This window comes from Calonectris borealis, chromosome 13 (assembly GCF_964195595.1).
Source record: "Calonectris borealis chromosome 13, bCalBor7.hap1.2, whole genome shotgun sequence".
NCBI lineage: Eukaryota > Metazoa > Chordata > Aves > Procellariiformes > Procellariidae > Calonectris > Calonectris borealis.
Window position 1 is genome coordinate 24196282 of NC_134324.1, and position 26950 is coordinate 24223231.

The 26950-nt window shown below is 62.6% G+C and overlaps 3 protein-coding genes across 3 annotated transcripts; 1 reads left to right on the top strand and 2 right to left on the bottom strand.

The window, feature by feature from the left end:
• Positions 1–63: 63 nt before the first annotated feature.
• ERCC6L (ERCC excision repair 6 like, spindle assembly checkpoint helicase) lies at positions 64–6483 on the top strand. The gene is made up of 2 exons (XM_075162645.1): positions 64–159; positions 338–6483. Exons 1-2 carry the CDS (start codon positions 125–127, stop codon positions 4170–4172), a joined length of 3870 nt encoding a protein of 1289 aa, XP_075018746.1. The 5' UTR covers positions 64–124; the 3' UTR covers positions 4173–6483.
• Positions 6484–7147: 664 nt separating this feature from the next.
• On the bottom strand, positions 7148–8435 carry PIN4 (peptidylprolyl cis/trans isomerase, NIMA-interacting 4). Its single transcript, XM_075162657.1, has 4 exons — positions 8327–8435; positions 8125–8189; positions 7877–7996; positions 7148–7323 (listed from the first exon to the last, which is right to left on the bottom strand). Exons 1-4 carry the CDS (start codon positions 8364–8366, stop codon positions 7165–7167), a joined length of 384 nt encoding a protein of 127 aa, XP_075018758.1. The 5' UTR covers positions 8367–8435; the 3' UTR covers positions 7148–7164.
• Positions 8436–9051: 616 nt separating this feature from the next.
• NHSL2 (NHS like 2) lies at positions 9052–26524 on the bottom strand. The gene is given in 9 exon segments (XM_075162646.1): positions 9052–12156; positions 12611–12743; positions 12849–15053; positions 16341–16472; positions 17469–17673; positions 17825–17961; positions 18810–18962; positions 26254–26322; positions 26325–26524. Coding segments are annotated over 9 exon segments (3528 nt in total). The 5' UTR covers positions 26506–26524; the 3' UTR covers positions 9052–11843.
• Between the last annotated feature and the right edge of the window lie 426 nt (positions 26525–26950).

Below are 26950 nucleotides of genomic sequence, written 5' to 3' on the forward strand. Positions count from 1 at the left end.
CCCGCCTCCCCCGCCGCTGATTGGCTGAGGGCCCCACTTATTTGCATGTCCCACCGGGCAGCGCGGGGCAGGACGGGAAGGGCTGGCGTTTGAAGCGCGGGGCGGCAGCCGGAGTGCGGGCGCCATGGCGGCCGAGGCGGAGGAGGAGCGGTACCGGGGGTGAGCGGTGGGCCGGGCGGGGGGCTGTGTGGGGGGCTGGGCTGGGCTGGGCTGGGGGGGGTCGGTGGGCCCGAGGGCGGCCCGGGGTGGCGGAGGCCCCGGGGACTGGGGTGGCGGTGCGGGCCGGGCCGGGTGCGGGCAGCCCCGGCGCGGTGGGTGCCCATGGTGGCTCTTGCAGGCTGGTGAGCGGTGCCAAGGCGGCGGCGGGCCGCGGGGAGCTGGAGGAGGCGCTGCGGCTGTTCCGGCTGGCGGCCGCCATCCGCCCCAGTGAGAAGCTGCAGGGCCGCATCCAGCGGGTGGAGGAGGCGCTGGCCGCGGCGGCGGCGGAGGACGAGGAGGAGGAAGGCTTCGTGGACGTGTGCGGCAGCGGCCTGCTGATCTACGGGGAGATGCACGGGAAGCTCTTCCAGCACCAGCGGGAAGGCGTCGCTTTCCTGTACCGCCTGCACCGGGAGGGCAGGCCTGGCGGCATTCTGGCAGACGACATGGGCCTGGGTAAGACCATCCAGGTCATCGCCTTTCTCTCGGGAATGTTCGACGCTGAGCGCGTCCAGCACGTCCTGCTCATCATGCCCACCACCCTGGTCAGCAGCTGGCTGGCGGAGTTTGCCCGCTGGACCCCCGGCCTGCGCGTCAAGGAGTTCCACGGCACCAGCAAGACGGAGCGCACCAGGAACCTGGAGAGGGTCCAGAGGAAGAACGGCATCGTCATCACGAGCTACCAGATGCTCATTAACAACTGGAAGCAGCTTGCCAGCAGCCACGAGCAGGAGTTTGTCTGGGACTATGTCATTCTCGATGAAGCACATAAAATCAAGTGCCCGTCTAACAAAACGACCAAGTGTGTATATGCAATTCCTGCAAAGCATCGCCTCCTCCTCACGGGCACCCCAGTGCAGAACAACCTGCGGGAAATGTGGTCCTTATTTGACTTTGCATGCCAAGGCTCTCTCTTGGGAACGGCCAAAACTTTTAGAATGGAATATGAGAATCCTATTACTAGGGCAAGGGAGAAGGACGCAACTCTAGGCGAGAAAGCACTGGGGCTAAAGATATCTGAGAATCTAATGACAATTATAAAGCCGTATTTCCTCAGAAGAACCAAAGAAGATATCAAAAACAATCACGCTGACCAGCCAGATGCTCCTCTTCCTGAGGATCCACGTGAGAATAGTGTTCCTGTCATGCCATCTCTCACTAGGAAAAATGACTTTGTTGTGTGGGTGTACTTGGCACCAGTGCAGGAAGAAATCTACAGGAATTTTCTCTCTCTGGATCACGTGAAAGAAGTGCTGATGACAACCCGATCACCTTTGGCTGAGCTGACTGTCTTGAAGAAGCTGTGTGACCACCCCAGGCTTCTGTCTGCAAGAGCATGTATCCAGTTGGGCTTGGAAGAACAGGAGTACTCTGAGCAGGATCACAGGAGTGAAGCAGGTATGTTTTCAGGTGCTAATAAAATAGATCATCTCTCTGATGAGACTGTGATTCGGGAGTCTGGGAAAATGCTGTTCCTTATAGGACTTCTAGAAAGACTGCGAGAGGAGGGACACCGAACCCTGGTGTTCTCGCAGTCGAGGAAGATGCTGGATATCATAGAGCATGTCTTGTCTCGCAGAAAATTCAAGATCATGCGTATTGACGGAACAGTAACCCACCTAACAGAACGGGAGAAGCGCATTAATGCCTTTCAGAGTAACAAGGACTACTCCGTCTTCCTGCTCACTACGCAAGTTGGTGGCGTTGGTATAACCTTAACAGCAGCCAGCCGAGTGGTGATCTTTGATCCCAGCTGGAATCCAGCTACAGATGCTCAGGCTGTAGACAGAGCTTATAGGATCGGGCAAAAAGAGAACGTAGTAATTTATAGACTGATTACCTGTGGTACAGTGGAAGAGAAAATATACAGGCGACAAGTATTTAAGGATTCATTAATAAGACAGACTACCGGTGACAAAAAGAATCCGTTTAGATATTTCTCCAAACAGGAACTAAGGGAGCTTTTCACATTGGAAGATACTCGAACATCTGCAACTCAGATCCAGCTGCAGTCTTTGCACGCCACCCAAAGAAAGACTGACCTGCAGCTGGACGAACACATTGCTTATCTGCACTCTCTGGAAATGTTTGGCATTTCTGATCATGACTTGATATATACGAGGGAAATAGCTCACGAGGAGCAGGTTGAGAGTGAAGAAGCCCATCAGTACATTCAACGGAGGGTACAGAAAGCCCATGAGCTAGTTCAGTTAGAGTCTCAGCTTAGAGACCAGAGGATGGAGGGGATCAGAAATGCTTGTGAAGAGATGTGGCAAAGACCACCAGAACTGGTTTCTGAGCCAAAGAAGTTGTCTCCGGGGCTGAACAACATAAATCACTTTGTTTCACCACCAGTAGCTGATAAACATGAAAATGACAAGGTTATTGATCTTACAGAGAACGAGGAGGCCCAGGTTCTTAATGTCAGCTCCAAAATGACAAGTCTGACTATTGATGACTTGGATGAAGAGAAACTGGCACAAGATGTGTCTAGCATGGATACAGAGCTGCTTAATACCAGCAAGACAGTGAAACAATCCAATATACAAGAATCTGAGCAAAAGCTTGAATCAAGCATTATACCATCATCACCACCATCACGTGGACTTCATCTACTTGATAAAGAGAGTCTTGAACAGAATCGGTGTTCCCATGTAAATTCAGAGAGCTTGACTGAGGCAGGGAATGGACTGTCTGGGCGTCATCAGCATTCCTCTAATGAGTCTGGTATGGCTGACGATCCCAAAAGGTTAAGAGAGGCAGAAATGTCAGATCAGGTACTTGACCCACATACTGCCTTAGGGACAGAGAATAATGACGTTCCTGAGCTAGCCTGGGCTGCCGCAGTGCCAAGTTTATCAAATGTTATGCCAGAATTCCATGCTGGGCTCCAGAAGTCTCATGTGCTGGAAACCAGCTTGGAGGATATGTCTGTGCCTTCTCTCCAGGATCAAGTTGACTTCAATCTGGTCTTGGAAGAGTCTGAAGATGGATGGCAAGATGCCTCAAATAGGGAAAGATCATTGGAGCACCCAGAAAAGGAGGGCTTCCAACTGAAAGCAGAAAGGTTTTATAAATCTCCAACAAAAAAATCTCCAACAAAAACTTGGCTAAGTGAGAACAGTAACTGTGGAAAACCCTGTCACACAGCTGAAGAAGAGCCAAATAACTCCCTGCAAGGGAGTGAAGCATCAGAGGAAAGCAGTGGTGCCTTTGCTTTTGGTAGAAAGAAATGCTTGAAAAGAATTGTTTCAGACAGTGAGGATGAAGACCATTCCATTATGACCTTGGAGGAAAACCAGTCTGAAAAAAGGCCCTCTCCCTTGAACAGCCCTCTGCATCAATTTCTGGAAGGAATTAGTGCATCCACTCCTAAATGTGACAGAAGTATAGCAAAAGCCATCTTTTCTCCCCAACTAACTAACAGTGGTAACAGGTCTACCGCTTCCAGGCTATCTCTAATCAACAACGTGGTAGACGAGGTTGAGGATATTGGAGAAATCATGGGAACCACTGATGAAGAAGATGATCACAGTGATGAGGAGCAAGACCTTGTGGAAGAAGAAGCTGAAGAGTGTAGTGGGGAATCTGCTGAGCCTGAAGAAGAACCTGCTGGAGAAACACTTGATACAGCTGAAGAATCCTTCAATCTAGACAGTATGCCCTCTGAGCAGTCTGAAGCAGATGAGACAGAGTCATCTCAGGAGGAATCCACTGGTGATGCTGAGCTTCAGTCAGGTGAGCAGATAGACTACTTCACCCAGGAAAGCGTCTCCGAAAAAGAGGTTGGTCAGAGTTCCTCTCCTGCTGTAGGCGACTACAATACCTTGGTAGACAGTGGGAAGAAACTTAAGAATGATGGAAAACTACAGGAGGCATTGAACTGTTTCCTGCAGGCACTTGACATAAAAAGTGGAGATCCTGAAGTTATGCTTATGACTTTAAACTTGTATAGACAGTTAGCCCAGAAATGAAATATGTATACCCTTATTAAGTACAGTCTTACTTCTTCTCATTAAATGTCTGAACTACATCACTATGATTTTTTTTGAACTTGCTTAAGACAGATGGCTGCAATATACACTTCCTTCATGGTGACTGAACAAATTCAGCATCTCCTCCTGCATGAAGAAACAGCCTAAGAATCTAGTTGTTAGGTGTTGGGTGCTGGGGAAGGGACTTCACTGTGGACTCAGTTCACAAAGATGAAAACAGTTCATGCTTCTGCCTGATTAATAAAAAAAGTCTTCTTTATGTCTAACCCCCTCTCCAAGCTTGCATTCCTGGCTTCATCTTTCTGCCCTTCTGTCACTGCCTCTCTCTTGAGAGAGGGTGTGGTTCCCCGGCAGCTGCTAGCAGTCTAAACTCAAGCTGCTGTAGTTCCTCCCTCCTTGACTTGAGATAAGCAGATTTGTCTCCCTAAACGTCACCTGCCGTTTGGGTGAGCTGGATGTTGGTGCAAAGGAGAGAACAGAGCTACTGCAACCTGGTTTTAAGTCGGTCTGAGAATGTATTTGCTGTGAAGGAGAGGGAAAGGAGAAAAAAAAAAAAGTTGGTTGCTGCTATAAGTCCTCCAAACAACGGAGGCCAGCACACCGTCTGCCTAGTGCCAGGCCTAACACCGAATGTGGGACTGCAGAAACCCTTCTGCTCTAATCCCTGCCAGACTGTGGTTGCTGTAGAAGGGGTATGTAGGTGGGGGGTTGCAGGACTGGAATAGCGATTAGATCTTGACCTCTGCAAGGTGCTGAACACCTCAAACCTTTTGCTATTGCTGGAAGAGTCAAGGACTTCAAAGGAGTCTCTAGTCTGACCTTGTTTGGGGCCCCCATCTTTATTTCCCTCCGAGTAGTACAGTCGAAGCCTGATCTTGCACAAAGGCAACAGGAGGGGGAAATACTGCTTTTAAAGTTTTGAGCTGCTTTTCTTCTAGTAAAGAAGTCCTCTAACCCTCTTCCCACATACAGTTTAGCTGTGGTAGATTAAATATTTCTGGTACTGTAGGCCCAATGAAGCTATGAAGTGGGTTCATAGTTCAGAACCATGCAAGCTTAAAATCAGAAGAACCTTGTGCTGGCCTTTAGCAATGCTCTGCTTATCTGACTTGCCCCTCTGCCACCACACTGAGAAGCTTGGCCAGGGTATGCTCATCACTATGACCGTCTTCTGTATGGTCTTTCCTTGTGACAATATGGCCGTGAATTTTGATGCTTCCTCATGCCACATGCATGTTTAGCGCCTAGCAAGTTTGCCTTCTGTATTACAGTGTGACAGCAAGGGACACTTTCACACCTTGCTAAGTTTTGCAGTTTTTGGAGAAGAAACTGGTCTGCTGAATTTGAATCCTTTGTACTAGGAGACATGACAACAACAATGATCCTGTTGGTACAGGAGATGTGCCAGTGTGCTTTTGCCAAGAGGTAGAACAAAGCTCTGGTAGCCTGGAAACAAGTAGTTTATTAATAGCACATTCCTTAAATGAGGCCACATCTGCTCTTGTACTGTAGAAGGCCTGTCTGCCTTTCACAACAAAATATTAATGCACTAGAGCTTTGCAATCATTCATTGGCCTCTCTGAGCTTTCCGTTCTCTAAACAAAACAAACACCCCAAAAAGGGAGGGAGGAGAAAGACCTGCCCTGGTTTTGGTCTCGCCTCTTCCTTGTAAATGATCTTGGGAAAGGCCTGTTGTTCTCTTTGATGTTTTCTCCCATCTCTGAGCCCTCTGACACCGCACGACGCTCGCCTGCAAACAAAGCTGGTGTGTTTTTAGAGATGTGCCTGGTTTGAGTGCTGTCTTTCAGCAGGAAGGGGATCACTGCACTGGGATACTTATCGCCAAGATCCAAGAGGTAGGAGACGTGATGTGCTGGCTCATTCACATCAATCATGCTGTCCTTCAGGTAGTCTTAACAGAAGGGTGAGGCACAGCCTGCTAGGCTTGAGACATGTAGAATCATAGAATCATTAAGGTTGGAAAAGACCTCTAAGATCATCCAGTCCAACTGTCAACACCACCATGCCCACTACACCATGTCCCTAAGCACCTCATCTACACGTCTCTTAAATACTTCCAGGGATGGTGACTCAACCACTTCCCTGGGCAGCCTGTTCCAATGTTTAACCACTCTTTCAGTAAAGAAGTTTTTCCTGATGTCCAATCTAAACCTCCCTTGGCGCAACTTGAAGCCAAGTTTCTCGTCCTATCGTACTGCACGCCTAGCAGCAGGGGAATGCAGGAAGCAACAAGCAAGCACTTAGTGGCTTTTCCCTCATTCAAGCCCAAGTTACACAATTTCTTCCCCCAGCTTCATGTGGATAAGATGTGGCTTTAGGTATGGGTAACTCTGCATTCAGGAGGACTCCTTTCCCCGACTCCCCTTCCCCGCGGCTGCTCAGCCAGGGTGCCTCCAGCCCTGGCCTGACCCACGCCTCTGCAAGAACAAGCCGCCTGCCCGGGGCAGCGACCACCAGCTCTAGCTGTAGCGCTACCCACCCTCTGCCGAAGGGACCGTCCTCCCAGTCCAAGTCTGGGCTCTGGAGCAGAAACTGTAGCATAGGAGCTGTCTGCATCCTCAGTGGCGAGGATGGGGATAAAGATCAAGGCCCTGGGGAACCCCTCTTTCCCTTTCTGGATCACTTACATTTGCAGATAAAAGCCTGAGCACCTTATTCAGGTGGGCAGATCATTGTGTCTGCAACGGGAAAAGCAAGAGGCTGGCCTGCCAGACAAAGCAGATTTCAGCAACTGTGAAAAGCTCTTATTTCACTTTTTCCAGGGAACACTTTACCTCTCTAGGCAGGGCCCTGTTCTCTGCCAGCTGAAATTTGTGCGTCCTGCCGTGACGGCAGGGACGGCCGGCTTCCTGCAAGCACGCTGCTGGTTATGACCTACTTGCTCCAAGGTCAAGGTGTCTGGGAAGCTGTCGGGACTCAAGCAGTCAACAAGGTAATGGTCATTCATATTTTATTTTCTGCCTTCCACCATGATAATGTGGTACCCGAACTTTGTTTTGACAGGAGGGTCTGTATACACCGGCTTGTCCATGCTGCTCACGGGCAAGGCGAATGCTGCTTCCTGGAAAGGTCCCACCATGGAGCCTCTGGTCATCCAGCCCAAGTCTCCCTGGAAGAAGGAACCATCAAGGTTAAGCTTTGAGAATCTCACTGCAACAGTGGCTTTATCAGCAGGGAGGCTGGGTGACGTGGCCGTGGGACAAGAAACCTGTCCTGGCAGCATCTGGCAGTGTGCACCGCTGTGAGGGCGGACAGCACACAGAGGAAGAGCTCCTCACACGGGGCTGCCTCCCAGCAAGCACCGGCTGGCTAAAGCCACAGCAGGCTTGGGCTCTGCCCTCCCCGAGGGCTGCCTGCTGCTGCGTGGGGCTCGTGCGCCTCAGCTCTGCTGCAAAGAAGCATTTACAGCTGAGCTACTGGCGCCTACTCATGCCTTTGCCGAACAGTTAAGGCTGCCCCTGACTGGTATTTGCCCACCCCACTGGAAACGCTGGGGGGGCTGTGCTCGAAGCTATGGGAACGAGCTTTCTGAAAGCACCTGGGAAGCGCTTCCCAACAGCAGTCGTCTTCAGGCACGCAGCAATGGCCAGCGGGAGACCGGGCTCCCCCGAAGGCGGCTGTCCGCGCGCTCCCCTCCCCTGAGAACAGCCGCGGGCACGTACCCCCTGCCTGGCTTTGTCCTCGCTGTACTGCGAGGCGACTTCGCTGAAGCGCAGGCCGGACTTCAGCTTCTCCATGGCCTCCATGGCTTTGCCGTGCTTTTCGCACAGGATGTGCCGGACCTGGGAGGGGGGAGCCAAGCGGGGCCGTGGCAGGCGGGCCGGGCCGGCCGCTGGCTGCCCGTGCGCCGGGGGAGGAGCGGCGAGACCCCCCCGCCGCCCCGAGGGGCCCCACCGCCCCCCGCGCTCACCTTCACGGCGTTGCCGCCTCCCTTAGGGCCCTGGGCTTTGCCCTCGCTGCTGCCGCTGTCGCCGCCTGTGAACGCAGCGCCCTGAGATCGGCCCGGCCCTCGCCGCCCCCCCCCGCGCCCGGCCGGGCCGCCCCCGCCGGGCCCCCGGCCCCGCTCACCCCGGCCCCCGGCCCCGCTCACCCCGGCCCCCGGCCCCGCTCACCCCGGCCCGCCTTGCCGCCGCCTTTCCCTTTGGGAGCCATCTTGCCGCCGTCAGGCCGCGCTGAGGCCCCCGGGCTGCCCGCGGCGCGCCGGGCTGGGGCGGCCCCTGCCCCCGCCCCTCCGCCGGCGCCCGTCCGGCCGCCCCAAACGCGCCCCCGCGCCGGGCCGCGCAGCGGCTGCAGGCCTCCTACAGGCGCTGTGCCCAGCGCCCACCCGGGCTGTCCCCGGCGCCTACTCAGCACCCAGGGCTGTCCCCGGCACCCCGGGCTGTCCCCGGCGCCCACCGGGGCTGTCCCTGGCACCCACGGCTGTTCCTGGCACCCACCCTGCTTGCCCCCAGGACCCCAGACCGGTCACTAGGCCCCCCACTGACTGTGCCCGGCACCCACCCGGCACCCTGGGCTGACCCCACACCCACCCCGGGCAGTCCCTGGCACCCATCCCACCTGCCCCCAGGACCCCAGCTCTGTCCTCAGCCCCCCACGCCATCCCTAGCACCCACCCCGGGCTGTCCCCGGCACCCTGCAGCGTCCCTGTGCTCACCCGGCGCCGTTGGGGACACACGAGCGCACGGCAGATGCTGCGAGAGGCCCCGGCGGATGGGGCTGCGTGGGCCCCGCGCTTGCCAGCGTCCCCTCGAGCCACCCGCCGCCCCTCCTCAGCACCCTTCCGCGGGGGCTCCGGCCCGCCTCGGCAGCCGCAAGAACCAGCACGCACAGGCCGCCGTCAGCAGGGAGCAGTTTACCAAGCTGGCGAGATTAAAAAGTACAACGTTCAGAAGTACGCGCCATGGCGGGCGGCCGCCGTCCCGCAGGACCGGGGGACGCCGCCGCCGGCCGCGCTCTCCCCAGGGACCGCGAGCTGCTTTTCCCACAGTGAAGCAGCTGCAGAAAGTTCCGCATCCGCAGCGGGGGGAGGAGGACGCACGCGGCCAGGGACGAGCTCTCAGCCCAGAGCTGGCCGGCTCCGCCGGGAAGAGCCCATTCCTCCAGCCAGGGAAACGAGGATCTCCGTCCCGTGGCCCGACCCCCGGCTCAGCAGCCAGGATTCACCCCGGGCCCCCCAGACGTTTCGTATCCGGTAGCGGACGGCCGCTTTCGCTGCCAGCGGTGCTGGGTTTTTGCGGGGGTGTGTCGCCCCGTGCTTGTCCCCAGCCTGCTTTGCCGGCTGCCACCCCCCGGCCACCGCCTCCACCACCACCGGTTTCCTGAGCAGTCATGTGCAAAATGTACCCGTCCCCAGAGCTCCCCTCTCCCGTGCCCAGGGCCCCATCCTGCCGCGCCAGCACCCTGCCGCCCCGCCCGGGAGCAGCGGGAGGGCTGGGTGCCGTGGGATGGAGATGAAGCATGGAAATTTGTTAGAGCTTTTTTTTTTTTTTTCCTGAGTTTCTCAGCCTGGATCTTAGTTACAGGCTTAAATCTGCAAGCCCGGGAGAGGGAAGGGAGCAATGTGCAAGTAACGGGAGAGAGGGGAGCCTCTTTTAGGGTCAAATCCAGCACGGACTTGTGGACGGGGAGGTGTTTGCAGGGGGCTGTGCTCCCCGGGGGCCCAGGCGGCGTGCAGAGCTCCCGAGGGGGCAGAGACCCCCCCCAGACCAGCGCTGGCCCGTCGGAGGGGCAGCTGTAGTGCTGCCATGGTGCCTTCCTTTCCCCACCGCTGCCCGGACCCAGCTGCACTGCTCTCCCCCACGCACAGGAGGGCTGGGGCACACCAGAGCTTGCAGAAATATATCAAGAAATAAAGCAGAAATTTTCCTAAACACCCTGTGTCTTTGTCAGCCGCTGCCTGGCCCTTTCTCTCTCGCTACGGGTACGCAGCCATGCTCGTGCCCTGAGCTGGGGCTGGCATTTTCTCTCAGTCCTGCCTTCCTTCCGAGCTCTGCCCTGGCCCCAGCGGCTGTCCCTGCCTGCTGCCCCTCACCGTGGCCTCTGCCACTGACAGCTGGGGCTCCCATGCTGGAGCCAAGCCAGGAAGAAGCAGCTGGGGGCGAGGGGGATGAATCCCACCCACCCTGTGCCTTCTGTTGTGCCCCGAGCAAGGGCTGGCACCGCAGCTGGGGACGTGCAAACCACCACTTTGGCTGGGCTGGGCAACGCGGCCGTGCCAGCACTGCATCCCCCCGCGCCGCCGCGGAACGTGCCACCTCCCCGCAGCACCCAGGCAGGCAGCCTTGCAGGTGGGTGGGCAGGGACACACCGCGCGGGGGCCGCTGCACGCTTCGGCAGCACGTCCCGGCCCACGGGACACTCAGGGGAACGCAGTCTGGCTGCCTTGGGGCCCTGCGTGTGCCAGGGGGACGGTGGCACTGCCAACAGCACTCTCTGGGCTGCAGCAGGGTGCAGCCCCTGCTTTGCCAATGGCGCTGGCACGCATCCTGCTCGGCCTCACACAGCTCCCCTGCAGCCAGTGGGCAAGCGTGGAGCGGTGGGTAATCCCGGAGGGACCCCAGGAGTCACCTGGGAGGTGGCTCAGGTGACATCTGGCTGGGTTTGGCCAGCAGCTCGGTGGCAACCTAGGACCTCCGGCGGCCGACGCGGCAGATGTTTGCAGGAGATGCTGTTGCAGGGTACTTCGGTGCGATGCAAGAGGCAGAGCTGGGGAAGGGCTTCCCCGGGCGGTGCTGGCCTGCCGCAGCCCTTCCTTCCCACGGCGGCAGGGCCGCCCGTGCCCCACGTCACCCGAAGTCGACAGCCTGGTGCAGGACCCGCTCGCGCTGGGAGGCTGGCGGGGAGCGGGGAGGCTGGCGGACCTCCGCGTGTGGTGCGGCCGGCGGGGCGAGGCTCCCCGGGGCTGGCGGTGGAGGCGACTCTGGGGTTTGCTTTTGGCCCGAGAGCTGAGGAGCTCTGAAATGCAGCATTTTGGGGGCTTTCAAGGGGCTGGGTTTTGGCTTGAGGTCGTCGCGCTGGCTGCGGACCCCGGGGTGCCTGTTCCCCGGGGAAGATGCTCAGGACGACGAGGGGGAACCACTTTTGGCTCTTCCAAAGCAACCTCAATTCCAACCAGCCCCCTTACGTCTTCCCAAAGTACATCTCTGTGTATCCAGCCGAACTCAAACCCGGGATCTTTGCCTGGGAAACTCAAGGTACAATGTCAATGAAAGAGAATAAAACATCATCACCACTGTGCATTAGAAAAGCCATTTAAAGTACCACATGCCGAAGTGACCAAACAGTTTCAAGCTAGCTTCGCTGCGGGTGCTGAGCGACGCCGGGGGCCGCAGTCCCGCTCTGCTTCCCGAGCAGGCACCTTCGGTCCTGGGAGCTGGCTCAGCCGGGAACGGTCCCAGCCGCGGTGCCGCCTCTTCCCTCCTGGAAAGGGCCCAGCTCTGCCAGAGACATGAGGGCTTCGGCTCCGAACGCTGCCTCTGCGCCGGCGGCTCTCCAAGGAAGAAATAAAAGCAGAAGAAAACCCCCGGCGGGACACATGGACTCACCCAGGCAGCCAGGACACCCCTTCCGCAGCAATACTCCTTCTGCAGCCATCTCCAGCCCTTCACGGCCAGAAGGGACCATGCAAGGTTAGGGCTGGCTTTTGGGGCTGTTTGCACCATCTAGCTCGGGGGCAAACTCCGTCATGACCCTCCGAGCCAGCGGATTTGTGGTCTTGAGCAGTTCAGCAGCAGATGGCCGGGTACCGGGGCTGGTTTTGCTGCTCTTCTTCTGGAGCAGGGCTTTAAAGTCTTCGTTCCTGCTGGAAGCCTTCCCGGTGGTGCCCGCTCCTGCCGGGGACTCGCCAGTTGGGGAGCCCGAAGTCTTTACGGGCGAATGGGAGTTGGGCCGGCTGCCAAAGGTGTCACCAGGCTCTTTCCGCCCCAAGACCTTCCTCTTCGACCTAGGCACCAGAGAGACATGTGGTGGGAGCAGCCCCGGGCAGGAGCTGCCACCGCTCTGGGTGGGGCGAGGTCCTACAGCAAGGGGCACGATGCCTGCCCGGCTGTGGCTGTGCCTGCTCCGCCGGGGCAAGAAGACAACCTGTGCATGGCAGGTGATGGATCTGGCTACTGGCAAACACTCTCCTGGTAGCTAGGTCCAACTTGCCCCAAGGCTGATGGAGCAGTGGACCTCCCTGCAAGCTGGTGACCCAGCCTGGCCGCAGACTCAGGGTGCTAAACTCCGAAGTGCTTGAGGCAGCAACAGCCAGATTGTCCCCAAGTGTGAGCATCGGCCCCGGTGTGGAAAATTTAAGGTGTCGTGGCAGTGGGGACACTGCGCCCGGCCCTGTGACCATGGCAGGATGCAGGAGGTGCGGGCGGCTGCGCCCGCCCAGTGCCACGCACCAGCCCTACCTGTGGATCACAGTGAAGAGATCCTCCGTGGTGCGGGACGTCACGAACACGTCGTCGTCCTCCTCCACGATGGAGTCAGCCGTCTTGTCGCTGGCGAAGCTCTTCTCCTCCGTGCCGGCTTCCGCCGAGCTGCCTGCGGACGGGGAGGAGAAGGCAGCCGTGAACTGCCCTGTGCGGGCACAGGGGGACCCCCCTGTTCCTGGGGCGAAACCCACCGTAGCAGCAGGGAGACCCTCACCTTGCTCCCAGGCGGGTTCACCGGCTTGTGCTGTGCCCAGGGCCTCCGGGGACGGCGGGTCCTCGGCATCGGGGTTGCAGCAGGTGGGGTCGGCGTCCAGCGTGATGATGGGGCTGGGGGTAGGCACCTGGTCCCCCACGCCGGCTCCCAGCTGCACCAGGGCCGGGGCAAGCGGCAGGTAGAGCACGCTGGGTTTTTTGGGCACCGGAGGCGGCACCTTGGCCTTTCTCCGCTTCCCCTCGCCGGCACCACTCCGCTCCGGCCGTGGCTCATCCTCCAGGCTGCCCTGCGAGAGCCGCCGGGGTCCCGCCGGGGTCAGGGGCGAGGGGGGCTCCCCCGGACCCCTCCTCAGCTCCCCTTTCCGCAGCACCACGAAGCCATCCTGCGGCAGCCCCTTCTCCTTGGTGGCAGTGCACGGCGGGGACGTGGGGGACAGGGGACCCTCCTCCCGCAGAGCTGGGGGCTTGGGCAGGATGCTCGGGGGCCGCTTGGCCAGCGGCGGCTTCTCTGCCACAGGCGGCTTCACCTTCCTCTCTGGCCCCAGGCAGGGACCACGTGCCGGCTCCTCGGCGTGCTCCAGGCCGTCGGCGTTGTCCTCCGGCTCCGAGCGGCTGATGGAGCGGAGACGGACAGAGCGCAGGTCGGACTGCGTGACCACCGGCATGATGGGCGTGATGGGGCTGGTCTTCTGGGCCAGCTTGGTGCCGAAGGTGGAGTCGGAGTGGTGCCGGCTGACCTTCGTCTTCCCCTTCAGGGAGATCTTCAGTCCCGAGAGGTCGAGGTGGGCAGGCGGCGTGAGCGGCAGGTCAAAGGACAGCCTGGACTTGGGGCTCCTCTCCATGGGGGACGTGGGGGGCAGCGAGGACTTCCTCTCGGGGACCAGCGGCCTCACCCGCACCTGGTGCGGGGAGTGCCCGAGGATGGCGGAGGTGGGAATGGTGGGAGTTGGGGTCTCCGACTGGCTGGAGTACCCGCTGGATGGGGACATCAGCCCAGTGGGCCTGCCTGGGGAGGAGGTCTTGAGGTCCGCCTCGGCAGAGAGCTGGGAGGGCGTCGTGGCCCTGGAGATGGAGGGGGACGTGAGGGACTCAGAGCTGCCCCGTGCCTTGGTGCACTCGATGGCCGTGGTCCCTGTGGCCGTGCTCGAGCTGGAGAGGGACCGGTAGGGATCGCCGGCCTTCCAGTCCACGAGATGCCACTGGTGGGGGGCGGCCGTGCCGTCGGGCTCCCTCCCCACGCTCCCCTGGGGGTCGGCGTGCACCAGGCGGTGGCCCTGGGGCTCCGGCGGGATGCACAGGCTCTTGGGTCGCTGATCCTTGGGCAGCGCCGAGCTGGGCCCCACGGCAGCATCCTGCCCCTCTTTAATCAGAGAGACGCTGCGCATGGGTGGCGAGGGCTTCTTCTTCGCCTTCTTGAGGGAGATGCTCTTGGAGCGCCGCCGCCGCTGGCCCTCCTGCTCCAGCCCCAGGGAGACGTTGTCGGTGCTGGTGCTGCCCTCGGAGCTGGCGCTGGGGTAGCCCAGGGCGTAGTTGGCGCTGCCCCGCCGGGTCTCGGCATACGCGATGTCTACAGAGCAGAGGGAGCCCGAGTCGGTGGGCACCGACAGCGACCGCTCGCGGAACCGGCACCCTGCCCGCTCCACCTCCAGCCGCACCGGCTCCGCCAGCGGCTCCGGATCCTCTTGGCTTCCCGGCAAGAAGTTCACCTTGGCTTCTCGGCCCTCGCACCTCTGGCCACCCCTGGAGGTGGGGGGGGACTCGGGCACCGTGCCGGAGAAGGAGCTGGGCCCATTGCTGCCCACGCGCTCCTCCGTGGCGATGAAGAAGGAGGCAGCAGCGGTGAGCGAGCCCGGGCTGGGCGATGGGCTGGAGCCACCCGGCGAGGTGCAGACTGGCCCCTTGCCCTGGCTGGCGGCGGGGCTGGGGGGGCTCGTGTAGCCCAGGGCACTCCAGGGCGGGGGGAAGGGGGTGCCCTGTGGCCCATTGCAGGTGCCGGCGCAGGGGGTGGCCACGTCCATGGCAGTGGGCAGCTGGCAGCAGCGGGCTCCAAGATCGCTGAAGGTCTTCCTCAGCGGGGCAGAGAGGGGCTGGCAGGGGCTGATCTCTTGGGGCACCTTCCCCCCGCTCGTGGTCTCGGGCACGAAGCTGCAGGAGAGGGACTCGGCGATGGGCGCGCGCGTGTTGAATGTGGGGCCGTTGGCGCCGCCTGCGAGGAGAGACACAGCCCGGGTGAGCATCGTCCCGCTTCGCGCTCTGCAGTGGGTCAGTGGCACAGTCGGGCCCCGTGTGCTGTGGGGCCAGGACTGGTCCCATCCCGTGGCCAATCTCTGGGGCTGCATCTCTGCCCAGGCAAGAAACGTGCCCGGGCGGACTGGAGGGGACGGGTCGACACCCTCTTGCCAGATGCTCTCCTACCCCCTGTATTGGCGTGGCCATAACCCAGCTGGGGACAGTCCCTGGCCTGTGTTAACCCTCAAGCCTGGGACCTGTTGGCTGGGACGTGCCACGGACAACTTAGCAGCCATGGCAGGAGTCTCCATGCACGGGGACACTGGCCCCACGGCAACTAAAAGTGCTGCCCCGATGCTGCGGACACGGACCAGGAAGAGCAGAGCAAGGCGTCACCGCCCGGGTCGGGGAGGGACACGACGGCTCACAGTGCCACCTCACCTCAGAACAGCCTGGATGGGGAAGGACCCGGGGACCCCGCGCAGAGCACACCCAGCAGACCAGCGGGCTGGGGTCTGACCCTCTCCAAGGGAGGAGCCGTGACAGCCTTCCGGAGGTTTGACCACTGTCACGGGGAACAACCTTCCTTCTACCCAGTGACAATTCCCCCTGGTGCAGCTGGTGCCATGGCTTCTCCTCCTCCTGTCCCTGCCTGCCTCCGGGAAGAGGCTGGCTCTGGTTTCTCTACACTTTCCATAGGGGATGGCACGACAAGGCCTTCAGCCGGGATGGCTGCTGTCCCCATGGGGTCCAACACCGGTCCGTGGCCACGCCGGGAGTGCTGCAGGCACCCTCAGCCACGCGAGTGCCCTTGGCACGCCGGCACAGGCCGGCTCGGCAGCCCCAGCAAAGACCCAGGCGGGCGCGTGCCCCGCAGCCCTGGCACCCTGCGCGCGAGGTCTGCCCACAGCCGGGGAGGGTGGGCACGGGGCAGGAGCTGCTGGAGCTGAGGCTGGGTGACGAGGAGAAATTTCAGTGGCCGTCCTGACCTGGGGAGAAGGGGCTGTCTCTGATGCCATGCCAGCCCCAGGGCCAGCCCGGCGTCACCAGCGTCCCCAGCACCTCAGTGCCCCAGGAGGGAGCAGATCCGGTGGGCGGCCTTTACCTCCCCAAGGCCGGGGTGTCCCTGGGGAGCCCGTCTGTGCCCGGGCTGGCTGCCAGCCCCCGGGGTGGCTCTGCCCACCGTCAGGGCAGCTCCGGCAGGTGCCAGCCCTGCCCAGGCACTGCCGGGGCACGAAAGTGGCTGCGCGGTTCTTGCCGTCACCTTGGTCTCGCAGGGACAGGTTAGGGAATCCGATAATGGTCCGTCTACGCCGCAGGGTGGACTTGGGGTTCATCGCGGTCTCTGTGTTAAACAGGGAGTGACGAGCACTCGCGTGCCTAGCAAAGTGCTGCCCTGTAGCCAAAACAAACACGCTGTACGTGGCGGTGCCGGGAGGGGCTGCCGGGGCGGGGGCTCGGCCCCCCTCCATCGCTGTGTGTCCCCTGGGTGTCCCCGGGCCTGGAATGGCGACCGCAGGCAGGAGCGTGGGATGGCAGGAGGTGGTGAGCCATGCGGGGTGAGCCGCGTGGGAGATGGAGGCACGGCGGGCGCTGCCGGCCGGTGGGAAGATGGAGATACTGCAGATGGAGGTGGGATGGACGGAAAACTGTGGAGACGGGCCCCGCTCTGCGCAACAGGCTCTGGTCTGTACTGGTGAGGCCGGACCCCGCACCACTGGGCTTCATCATTAATGGGGCCAACGGAGCTGAGCCACACCGGGGACATGGCCATGAGGAACAGCAGGGCGGGGAGAGGGACTAGCGTGGTCCCAGCATGTCTCTCCATCGCAGAGGGAAAGGGCGGAAAGACACCTTTTGCCTTCAGAAGGTGCACCTTGCCCAGCCGCCGGCTGTTACTTGGGGGCAGAGGGTGGCACTCGTGCCTGCAAGGACGGGGCAGGACCGCGCTGCTGGGAGCTGCAGCCCCGTGAGGATGGATGGATGGACGGACAGACGGACAGACAGGTGAGACAGGCTGGCCGCACGGAGCGCGGCGAGAGCCAAGGTGACAACAGAACCGGCTGGCTGGGCAGCACAGCAGAAACGAGGGACCGGACGGCGGCGTGGCCGGTGGATCAGACGCGTGAAGTGGCGGATGGCATGAGAGATGGCTGGGAATGACAGACGCCAGCGTGGCCCTGCTGTCCCCTGCTCTGCTCCCAGCGCCCGCCTGGCCCACGGGGACACAGGCTCGCAGCCCCAGCCCCCCTCCCCTGCCATGCACCCCGCCGCAGCCGGATGCTGGGGTGCATCCTTGCCTGCACCCCGTATCCTCCCCCCGGGGCCGGCTCGGCGCTGGGGCTGCCTCTCGCACCTCTCCCCCCGCCGTGCCGCGGGGGTGCTGCCCTACCCGAGACATTGATGGGGACGATGTTGGTTTGGATGGAGCAGGACTGGTGCCACTGCTTCTCCTCCACGGTGGGCAGGGGGAAGGCCCTGGCCCAGGCTGGCTGCTTGTCCGGGCTGGTGGGGAGGCTCAGGGAGGCGTCGGGCGGCCGAGCGCCCAGCGCGGTCGTGCTGGCAGTCTCCTCTTCGGTTGCTCGCCGGCTCGAGGGCTGCGGGGGGAAAGGCACGTGACCCACCAGGGGGATGAGGACGGGACACAAACGCTGCCCCCCGGCCTTGCTGCCTGACCGGCCGCGCCAACCCCTCTCCTCCGGGCGATGCTGGGGCTGTGCTGCCCTGCCCCGCCGCCCTGGCACTCACCATAAGCACGAACTCGAGGCGCTTGGCGGGCGGGGGTCGGGGCGACGGCTCGGGGGGGGTGTCGGGGGGCAGGTGGCCGGCGGCACGGAAGGTCTGCCCAGTGACCCTGCTCTCGGCGTACTGCTCCTCATACTCCTCTGCAAGAGAAACAGCACCTGGGACCCTGCTCCAGCCGCCAGCTGGGGGTGAAAGCTTTGCCCCCGGGGCAGGAGGAATACGAAGGCACGTGTGTCTGTCCCGGCTGGCTTGCCGTCCCTGCTCAACACGGGCAGCTCAGGAGGTGCGGGAGACCCCAAGGAGGAATGCCAGGGCTGGGGGGCGTCGAGGCAGCGCTGGGACCCCGGCAGCCTGTCCTGCTCCGCCCAGGGGGCTGCCTGGGGACGCGGCGGGTCCCGCGGGGAAGCAGAGCCCCACCGGGGACAGCCAGGAGGGAACTCAGTGTCTCCCCATCCTGTAATTGTGGAGCTAATTAATGCCGGTTGTTGTGGCCTGGTGGAAAGCAGGTCTGCTCAGGCTGACTTAATGAGATTACAAGCCGGGGGAAGGCCGGCTGCTGATCTAATCGATGCCTGCAAAGCATCCAAGCCGAGGCCGCGTGACGGCTTGGTTAAGAAATTGGAAGGAAACAAAATCCACGGCCACACTGATCCGGTTAGACAGACGGATGGCCAGGTCTCCAAGGCCCTCGTGGGCAGAACCGTGCTGCGGTGGGGCTGGCGGGCGCCCGGCGGCCCCGCGCCTGGTCTTGGCCCCAGGTGCTTTGCCGCTTGCAGCAGTGACCTGGGAGCAGAGATCAGACGGGGGCTGCTGGAGGCTGGGACCCCCTTGGGAGCCAACTTCTACAGGGTGGTGAAGTCCAAGGAGCAGCTCGCACACGTGCATGTGGGAGACGACCTCGCTGTTTGCATGGCGGTCGCGTACCCAGGGCAGCGCCCGTCCCTGCCACCCTCACCCAGCCCGCCGCCCGCCCCTCTTGCCCCACTACCTTGCAGCAAGCTCTGGAGGTTGAGCTGGGCCTCCTGGTGCAGCTGCTCCATGCCCGGCGGGCGCCCGGCCGCCAGGAAGACATTCACCGGCTGCTGCCATGACAGCTTGGCGTGGGCGGCTTTCTTGCTCTCGAGGTCCAGGTTAGAGGTGGCTGCAAGCAGGAGGGAGCAGAGTGAAAGGGAGGTGGGTGGGCACCTTCCCTGCAAGCACTGCCACGGGCTGCCGGCTGCCGCCACACCGGCACGGTGCAGTCACCCTGTCCTAGGTCTCTCCAGGAACGTGGGGACTGGGATGTGGCTGCGTCCCGCCCCAGCAGAGCCACCCAGGCAGGCTGCTGCCCAGGTGGGCCCAGACCCCATCACCGCCACCACTGCTGCTCCGGGGGCTGGACACTGTCCCCGCGGGCGGCCAGAACAAGCCAGGAAGGGAGCAGGGTGAAATTGGGGAAGGAAGCAAGCCCTGTTGCCCCGGGTGACTGCCCGGCTGCTCCTGGGCGCAGGAAACGCCGCACGCTCCGGTGAAGCAACTCCCTGGCTGCAGAAGAGCAGAAGTTGCAACCGAAAAGGAGGGAGCGAAGGGGACACGGCGCCTTTCATCACACTGGTTTCAGCCTGCTCAGCCAGGTTAACGCGCCCTGCCCCGTCTGTGGACGCCCCGCAAAGGTCTCCTGGGAAGGAAACCTCTGCGGGGATGGGCCAGGCATTTGCCCAGACCCTCTGAAACACCCACATGGGTGGAAAAGTCCCCAGGAGAAGGATTTGGGCTCGCAGGGGAGCTGGCCACGCTGGGAGCTGAGGGGTGCTCCGGCAAAGAGGCTTTGCCATGGGAACCCCTGCAGCCCCGGCACCTCCGCCCCGGAGCAGCGCTGGCCCTGAGCGGATGTGGGTTTCCTACCCAGCGCGGTTTTGCACCGGAGCCAAGGGAGTGCCGCTGCCGGCACGCTGCCTGCGGAGCGCATCCAAGCCCTGACCTGGGCAGCGAAGGCAGAGAGCGGGTTTGTGAGCTGTAAACAGGGGGCTCGTGGATGACCAGGGTCTCATCCCTGGGGATTTAGGGCTAAACCTTCTCCAGCTGCCCCTGGTATGGGCAGAGGGACGGCCACTGTCAGCACCGGGCACTGCGTGAGGTCCTGTGCCCAGTGTCACCCACTGGGCTGGGTGTCAGCCCCGGGGACCAGGGTCTGACGTCCCTTCCCCCTGTCTGGTAGCCAGGACGTTCCCGCTCAGCAGCCAGCGCCGCTTCATCCGCCTGGCCAGCAGGACGCACATCCCGAGTTTGAATCACAGGTTGCGGGGAAGAGCGGCAAGCGCGGGGTGCCAGGGGGCTGAGGGCTTTCTGATGGTGCTGGGGGTGCAGGCAGGCTCTGCCCACGTGTCCCTCCCCGTCCCCATTGCGCCTATTACCAGCGTGACAAACACTTCCCCTCTGCCACCCGCAGCGCGCGGGGCCGCGGGGTGCCCGTCCCCAGCGAGCACGCCACCGCCCCAGCTGCCAAAACGCAGCCGCCTCTGGCCGCGGCATCCTGCTTCACGCCAGAGCCCAGCCGAGGCAGCGACAGCAATCCCGCTTGCCTGGTGAAGGCTAACGGCCCCAAAACGGAGTTGGGCTCCCCGGCACCCCCTGCACAAGCCATGTCCCCCTCTTCCTGCACTGTTGGGTCAGCCCTGCCCTGGCTCACCCGGCACTGCATCTCCCCTGCTGCCCACGGGTGCCATCCCACCCGCGGGTGCCGTCCTGCCCGCCCTTCCCCCCCGCTCCAGCTGATCGAGCGGCAGAGCCTGCACAACGCCCAGCACCCGAAAGCAAGGTGCCACGTCCCTAGCCTAGTTACTTTTATAATTTGTGTTACCATAACGACGTGCCTTAACACCAGGCCGTTTTTTTTTTTTTCCTCCTTTAAATAATTTGACTCGTTTCCATATCAACCAAGAGGTGTCGGGGCGTGTGCGTGTGTGTCCGTGTGTTTGTGTGTGTGTGTAAGCCACGCTGAGGCTTTGCCCGGCTGCAGAGCCCCATCCCGGCAGGCAGTGCCATGCAGCCGGGGATGAAGTTTTCCCTGCTGTGGGCGAACGCAGCCCCCTTTTCTCATGTGGCTTTTCCTCCTCTCGCCTCCCAGTTTGGTGCCTGCCAGGTGGCGATGCCCCGCAGGGCCAGGGGTCCTGGAGGAGGTGACGACGGCAGAAGGAGCCCCGTGCCCTGGCCTCTGGCTCGCCCCGTGTGCCCAGTCGTCCCCTGGGGATGGGAGCTGGGAGCGTGGCTGGGCACGGGGCATCTCCCCGAAAACCTGACCTGCAGGGCTGCAGGAAGGGAGGCAGGGGCGCGCGGGGGCCAGGAACCACATGTTCTCTGCAGACCCCAGCCCCCCAACCTGCTCTCTTTGGCAAGGTGGGGCTCCGCTGCTGCCCCCTCCATTTCTGAGCACACCCTGAGGGTGGACCCTGCACCCCTCCGCCTGGCTCGCACAGACTCAGCCTTCGGCCTCGGCATGTGCCGATGCTCCTCGCCTGCTGCCCACACATCCCCTGCAGACCCCGCAGCAGCTACGCGGTGACCCCCGAGACTCAGGGACACCCCCAAAGCACAGCCCCTGCTGCCCCCCACCTCCCCGAGCCACCCGGCACCAGCATCCTGCCGGGGGCAGCCCCCCGCCACCCTCCCCGGAGCTGCAGTATGGGAGCTTACCTCCGCAGCCTCGGCCCCGCTGCCGGGGCACCCCTGGGCACCCACCCTGCGGCTCCAACCACGTGGGCAAACCGCAGTGCCGAAACCCGGGGCCGCCCTGGGGTGAAGCGGAAGCGTGCCCAGGCAGCCGGCGAGGCGGGGGCCAGCACCCCGCCCTGCCCACGCAAGCTGCCGGTGCATGGCCAGCTGGCACTGGGCAAAGGGGGAAAGGGCAGCGCGGGGCAGTCGGGGGGGTCCCTGCCCTACAGGGCTTTCCACCCTTTGCAGACACGCACTCATGTGGGAACACAAGCGAGCCAGCACCGTCCTGAGCTGACGCAGGCAGCGGCGCGGGCATCACCGAGGCGCTGGCGGGGCTGGTTTCATCTTCCCAGCAGAAGCAGCAGCTGAGGAGAAGGGGTGGGAAGGGGCAGATGAGCCAAGCACCCCTCTGGCAGCCCAGGCACCCCAAAGCCATGCCCCGAGGGACCACACCGTGCTTGCACTACCCCGCGTGCAAGAGCGAGCTTAACACCCTGACATTTTGGCTTTTGCTCCTTGGGAGCAATCACTCAGAGGGTTTTTTGGGCACAGCCCCGACAGCCGCTCACAGCCCGGCATCACGCGGCGGCTCTGCAATGTGGTGCGAGGAGCCAGCAGCCCGGCCCACGGCAGGGGCTGATAAAGCGGCGCTGCTGCCAGCGCTCCCGAGAGCTGGGCTGTTTTCAGAAGCGGCCCAGTGCAGGCTTGGTGCAAGAGCAGGTTTGGGATGTCCGTGCAAGCTGCGGCTACCACCCGCATCCGTGGGGCTCGGGATGCCCCAGCCAAGCCGGAGCGCCCGACGGGAGCACATGGCGGCCAGCGGGAACGGTGCAGCCATAGCAGAGCCTGCTGCCCTTGGCAGTGACCCTCCTGCCAAGCTTATCGGTGACAGGCTCAAAATACGAAATGCCTCTGAGGGGGCCCCCACCCCGTGGCAAATGCCTGCAGGAGGCGAAGGGTGTCCTGGGAGAGCAGAGCTGGAGGGCCGGCTCCATCCCACACACTCCCAGCACTCTTGATCTGAGCCTGGCCAGCCTCACTGCTGGGGGGAAACTGAGGCACGGCTGGTGGGGGGGGCTCACCCCGCACACAGCTGGCCCCAGCTCCCTGCTGGTGTCAGTCCCCCCTCCCTGCCCCGGGGCTTGCGGAGGGGAGCAGGCAGCAGCTCTGCCCGCAGACAGGCGCAGGCGTGGGCAGAGGTGTTAACGACAGGCGGCTGGAGGCCAGGGCTGCCCGAGGCTGCTCCCCGCGTGTCCCTGTGTCTCCCGGGGCTCTGTCCCCTCTCGGGGCTGCAGGCTGGCAGCAGCGAGCTCTGCCCCTCGCCCTGGGGCTGGAAGCAGGGGCAGCACCGGCGGGCAGGGCCACAGCAGCATCCCACTGGGACGGTCCCTGCCGGGCTGCGCCGGGCAGGGGTGCGAGCCAGCACCGTCAGCCGCAGCGGGTGCTGCTAGCTCTGTAACAGCTTGCAGAGTCTTACTGAGCGTGAGCGAGTGTTCAGGCTTGGGATGCCGCGGCCACTGTGGGTGTATAAGGACGGGGCTGAAGCCAAGGGGAGTTTGCTCCAAGCGGAGCTGAGCTTCACTCTCTCCTGGGAGAAGACCATCCCTGCAGGACCGCCAGCTGCAGAGCACAGAATACGTGCCCTCCGCAAGCATCCTCCCGAGTCACCCCCACTCCCCACCAGCATCCCTATTTACCTACTGCCCAGGCATCCCGAATCCACAGGGAGATATTTGACAGAGCCATCAGGAGTTGTTTCAATTCAGGCCGAAGCTCCCGTGAGATGACGCCTCTTGCTCGAGCTTGCTGCCAAACTTTTCCTTCTCAAGCTCGCTCCAAGCGAGCAGGAAGCGCCGGCAATGCAGACGGTGCCGCTCGGCTCCTCGCTGCCGATGCAGAGGTACCACAGGAGTGATGTAACGGCAGCAGCAGGCGATGCACCATTAGCAGAGCAGCCATGGCAACGGGTATCGGCACAGCGGCAAGCCAGCCGCCGCCGCCGGTCCTAGCACACCGGAGGATGAGGACTGCAAACCTGGAGGCTGAGACTGATCCCGACAGCAACCCAAGCCCCACCGGCAGGAGCCGATGCGTCGCAGTGCCGGCAACATATGCCGCTGACTTCGAGCAAGCGCCCCGGCCCGCCGCCGGCACCGCGACTGCTCGCTCCCGGCGCGTGCGGCTTGATGACATTCCCTGTGGTACGGAGCCAAAGCGCACGCTGCTCTGCGACGAGTGGAGAGGAAGAGAAAAGAGCAAACAGCAGGAGCTGGCAGCGGCCGCAGAAAGTGCCTCCTGTCCCAAGCTCACCCCCCGCTGAACTCGGACCCGCCGGTCCAGCTGCCCCGCTGGGATGCGGACCTGCCCGCCTTGCTGCAAGCACTCGCCGCGCAGGGGCTGGAGCATGCCCCTGTCCAAATCCGGACCCTCCCCAGGACATCGTCCCCCTGTTACACGTCTCGCGGGCACATCTCTGAGCCTTCAGTGAGGCAGGGCCATCCTTACAGCCGTTTGACCTTCTGGTGGTTGAGGCCGGAGGGGCTGGAAGCTTTTTAGAGGGGTGCCCATGCCAGGACACCGATGTTGCCCTGCACAGCATATCCGCGTGCTCCTCCGCAGGTGCCCAGCAGGACTGTGGGGCATCGAAGAATAACACCACTCTGCCACACCAAATCTGTCAGAGGCTCTCGGCTCTTCTCACGCTCCCAGTTTAACATGCAATCAGCTGATTTTTGTACTGACAGGAGATAACGGCACTGCAGTAGTTGCTGGCAGGGTGGTGGGTTTGGCAGCTGTGAGGGTCACTCAGCTGGTGGGGAGCAGGTTGGATTATGTGAGAGGTTTCTATTAAAACCACCAGCAGCAAAACAGTCAATAACGTCACTGTCCATCAGTAGGGCTCAGAGTTAACAGTGTGCTAGGGCACTCTGCCTGCCTGGCCCAGTGATGAGATCTGGCAAAACAGATAAAAGCCCTCTTTCTCCAGCTGGATCCCAAGCGATCCATCACCTTCGCCTCATGCCTTGTGTAGGGCAGGAGTGGAGGGGATGCATGTGCTCCCCACAGACGGTGTCAGCTGTGACCCCATACAGACAGGCCAGGGGAGCCTCCTGCAGTGGGGTGCCCTGCCGCGGTGGCAGCAGGGTGACAGGAGAACAGCTGACGGCGGTCAAAGTCCCCATGAGCTGCGGCACCGCTGGCTTGGTGACTGCCCTTGAGCTCGGCAGGAGCACCGGCCGGGCAGCGCGTGGGGGTGAAGAGCCGCGCCGGGTACGTTTGGCTCCGGCAACGCGAGCAGGGACCCTGTCAGGGAGTTCTGGCAGGCAGGGGAGGTGCCTGTGCTGCGGGGAGGACTTGGCTGGCGAGCCCGGCACAGGAGGAGCCCCGGCGCACCATCCGCCCGTGCTGCGGGGACAGGAACCACCCGCGGCCGCGTTCGCAGCAGGGCTTGGCCCAGTACCGCAGCCGGCCGAGATGAACTCACGCCGGTCCCTGTCAAGGGGACGAGAGCCGCCGCTCCCGAGGACGGAGCAGCAGCCCCAGTGCTGGTGGGGCTGCTCTGGGCTTGGCCACGGGTGCTCTCATCACCCTGCCTTTGCCATCCCAGAGCCTGGCCGGACCCAGGTCCCTGCAGGAAGCCATCAGCCACAGGTGGCAGGATCAGACCCCTTGGAGCTCTTCTCCCAGCCCCGCCACGGCTCCCTAAGAGCCTGGCTTCCTCCTCGTATTGCAACCCTCGCTCTCACGCGCTTCCCAGCCAAAAAACCAGGCGCGAGCCTTTCCCGAGAGCCTCAGGAAACCCGGCACGGCAACCTGCCAGCCCCAGCCCCAGCCGGTCCTTGGCACCCCGGCACAGCATCGCCACGCACCGCAGCCAAGGGCAACCCCCGGCACAGGGCGGCCGAGGCCAGCTGCCCGCTCGCTTTCCCCCGGTGATGTCCCCAGCCCGGCCGGGACGGTTCGGCGGCGTGTGGATGCCCGGGGCAGCGCTCACAGCTCTCCCGGGCGCGTGGGCTGCCTGTGCCGGAGAGGCTGCAGCCCCTCGCCGGGCAGGGGTGCTTCCAGGAAAGCACCGTTTCCCCTGTGCCCGGCTGGTTTTACACTCCGCGGGGCCGGGACAATGCGAGGAAGTCGCCTGAGAGGGGAACGCGGCCAGGCCCCAGGACAAAGGGGCCCGAGACGTGAAATCGGCCACAGCAGGAGCGACGGCGAGGGCAGAGACGGCAGCGAGAGCAGCAAGAGCCGTGAGAGCAGCGAGAGCCCCGGCTGACGTGGGCTGACCCACGCTCCTGCGGTCCCCGCTCCTGCCACCACCAGCGAGCGAAAGCTGCCAGCACGGTACAGCACCACAGGGCCGGGCAGGATCCGTCCCAGCGGGGCTCAGCCCCAGCCTGAGGAGTGGTTGGTGGGACGCGCGGGCGGGGGGTCTCTGTGCTTCTCTCTTGCTTTGTCAGAGAGCAAGGACACCCCAACAGGCAGCAAGGATTTAAAAGGGAAGGGGACACACCACAGTCGAGGCCAGGCTGGAAAAGGTGGGACAAGACCCGCACTGCCGGACAGCATCGACTCCGTGGCTATTGCACGGCCTCCGGCGACGAGAGCCTCCGCATCCCCGTGCCCGACGGGTCACGCCAACCCGGGGTCTTGCCCTGCAGAGTGAGGGCACCTGCTCCACCGCCCTCGCTCCTCTTGGAGGAGGCTGCCCCGCTGCCCGCCCCTGCCCGCGCTGCCTGCCTTACCTCCCCGGTGCCAGGGTGCCAGGAGCCACTCCGCCTTGGCCATGCCGCCCGGGAGCCCTTCCTTCAAAAACAGGCCGAGAGAAGTGAGCTTCCTCCGCCTTCCCCGCCCGCGGCCGGGGGGAGAGGAAGCGACCAGGAACTGGCTGTTTGAGTCAGCGCCACAGCCCATTGTCCCGGCCCCGGCCCCTCTTCCTTCCCTGCCACCGGCCCGGGGGAGCGATGGCGGAGGGGCCGTGGGTTTGCACAGCCCATCCTCCGTCCGCCCACCCTGCCGGCGCTTCGCCCGGGGGTTGTGCAAAGGCGGTGGGTCGGGGCGGAGGGGCTCGTCCCTCTCTCCCTACATCCCTGCTGCAGTGCCCGGAGAGGGGACGGGGTCCTGGGGGCCATGGCAAGGACAGGCTGGGCTCCCTCTGGCTGAGCAGAGTCATGGAGCCAAAACATCCCCCAGCCACCTCCAGAGCAGCAACCAGCACCATCTGAAAGCCACGCGTGACGTGGGGGGACACCAGCGCATGCTGGCTCGTCCCCCCCAGCAGAGCACGGCTATTCCTGCATGTCCCAGCTGGGGCAGCCGTCGGCACCCTCACCTGGAAATCAGCACCCCGGAGCCTGCCGCTGCCGCCCGGCTGGGTCGAGCTGCCCTCTCCCCCCAGCCTCCCTACACTTGTTAGCTGAAAAAAGTGGGGGGTCTTTCTGA

Excerpts from the sequence above, each read along its gene's own strand:
- ERCC6L (XM_075162645.1), top strand. The coding sequence starts at position 125 with ATGGCGGCCGAGGCGGAGGAGGAGCGGTACCGGGG. Across the intron at positions 160-337 it reads GAGGAGGAGCGGTACCGGGG|GCTGGTGAGCGGTGCCAAGG; the intron begins GTGAGCGGTGGG and ends TGGCTCTTGCAG.
- PIN4 (XM_075162657.1), bottom strand. The coding sequence starts at position 8,366 with ATGGCTCCCAAAGGGAAAGGCGGCGGCAAGGCGGGCCGGG. Across the intron at positions 8,190-8,326 it reads CGGCGGCAAGGCGGGCCGGG|GCGGCGACAGCGGCAGCAGC; the intron begins GTGAGCGGGGCC and ends CTGCGTTCACAG. Across the intron at positions 7,997-8,124 it reads GAGGCGGCAACGCCGTGAAG|GTCCGGCACATCCTGTGCGA; the intron begins GTGAGCGCGGGG and ends CCCCCCTCCCAG.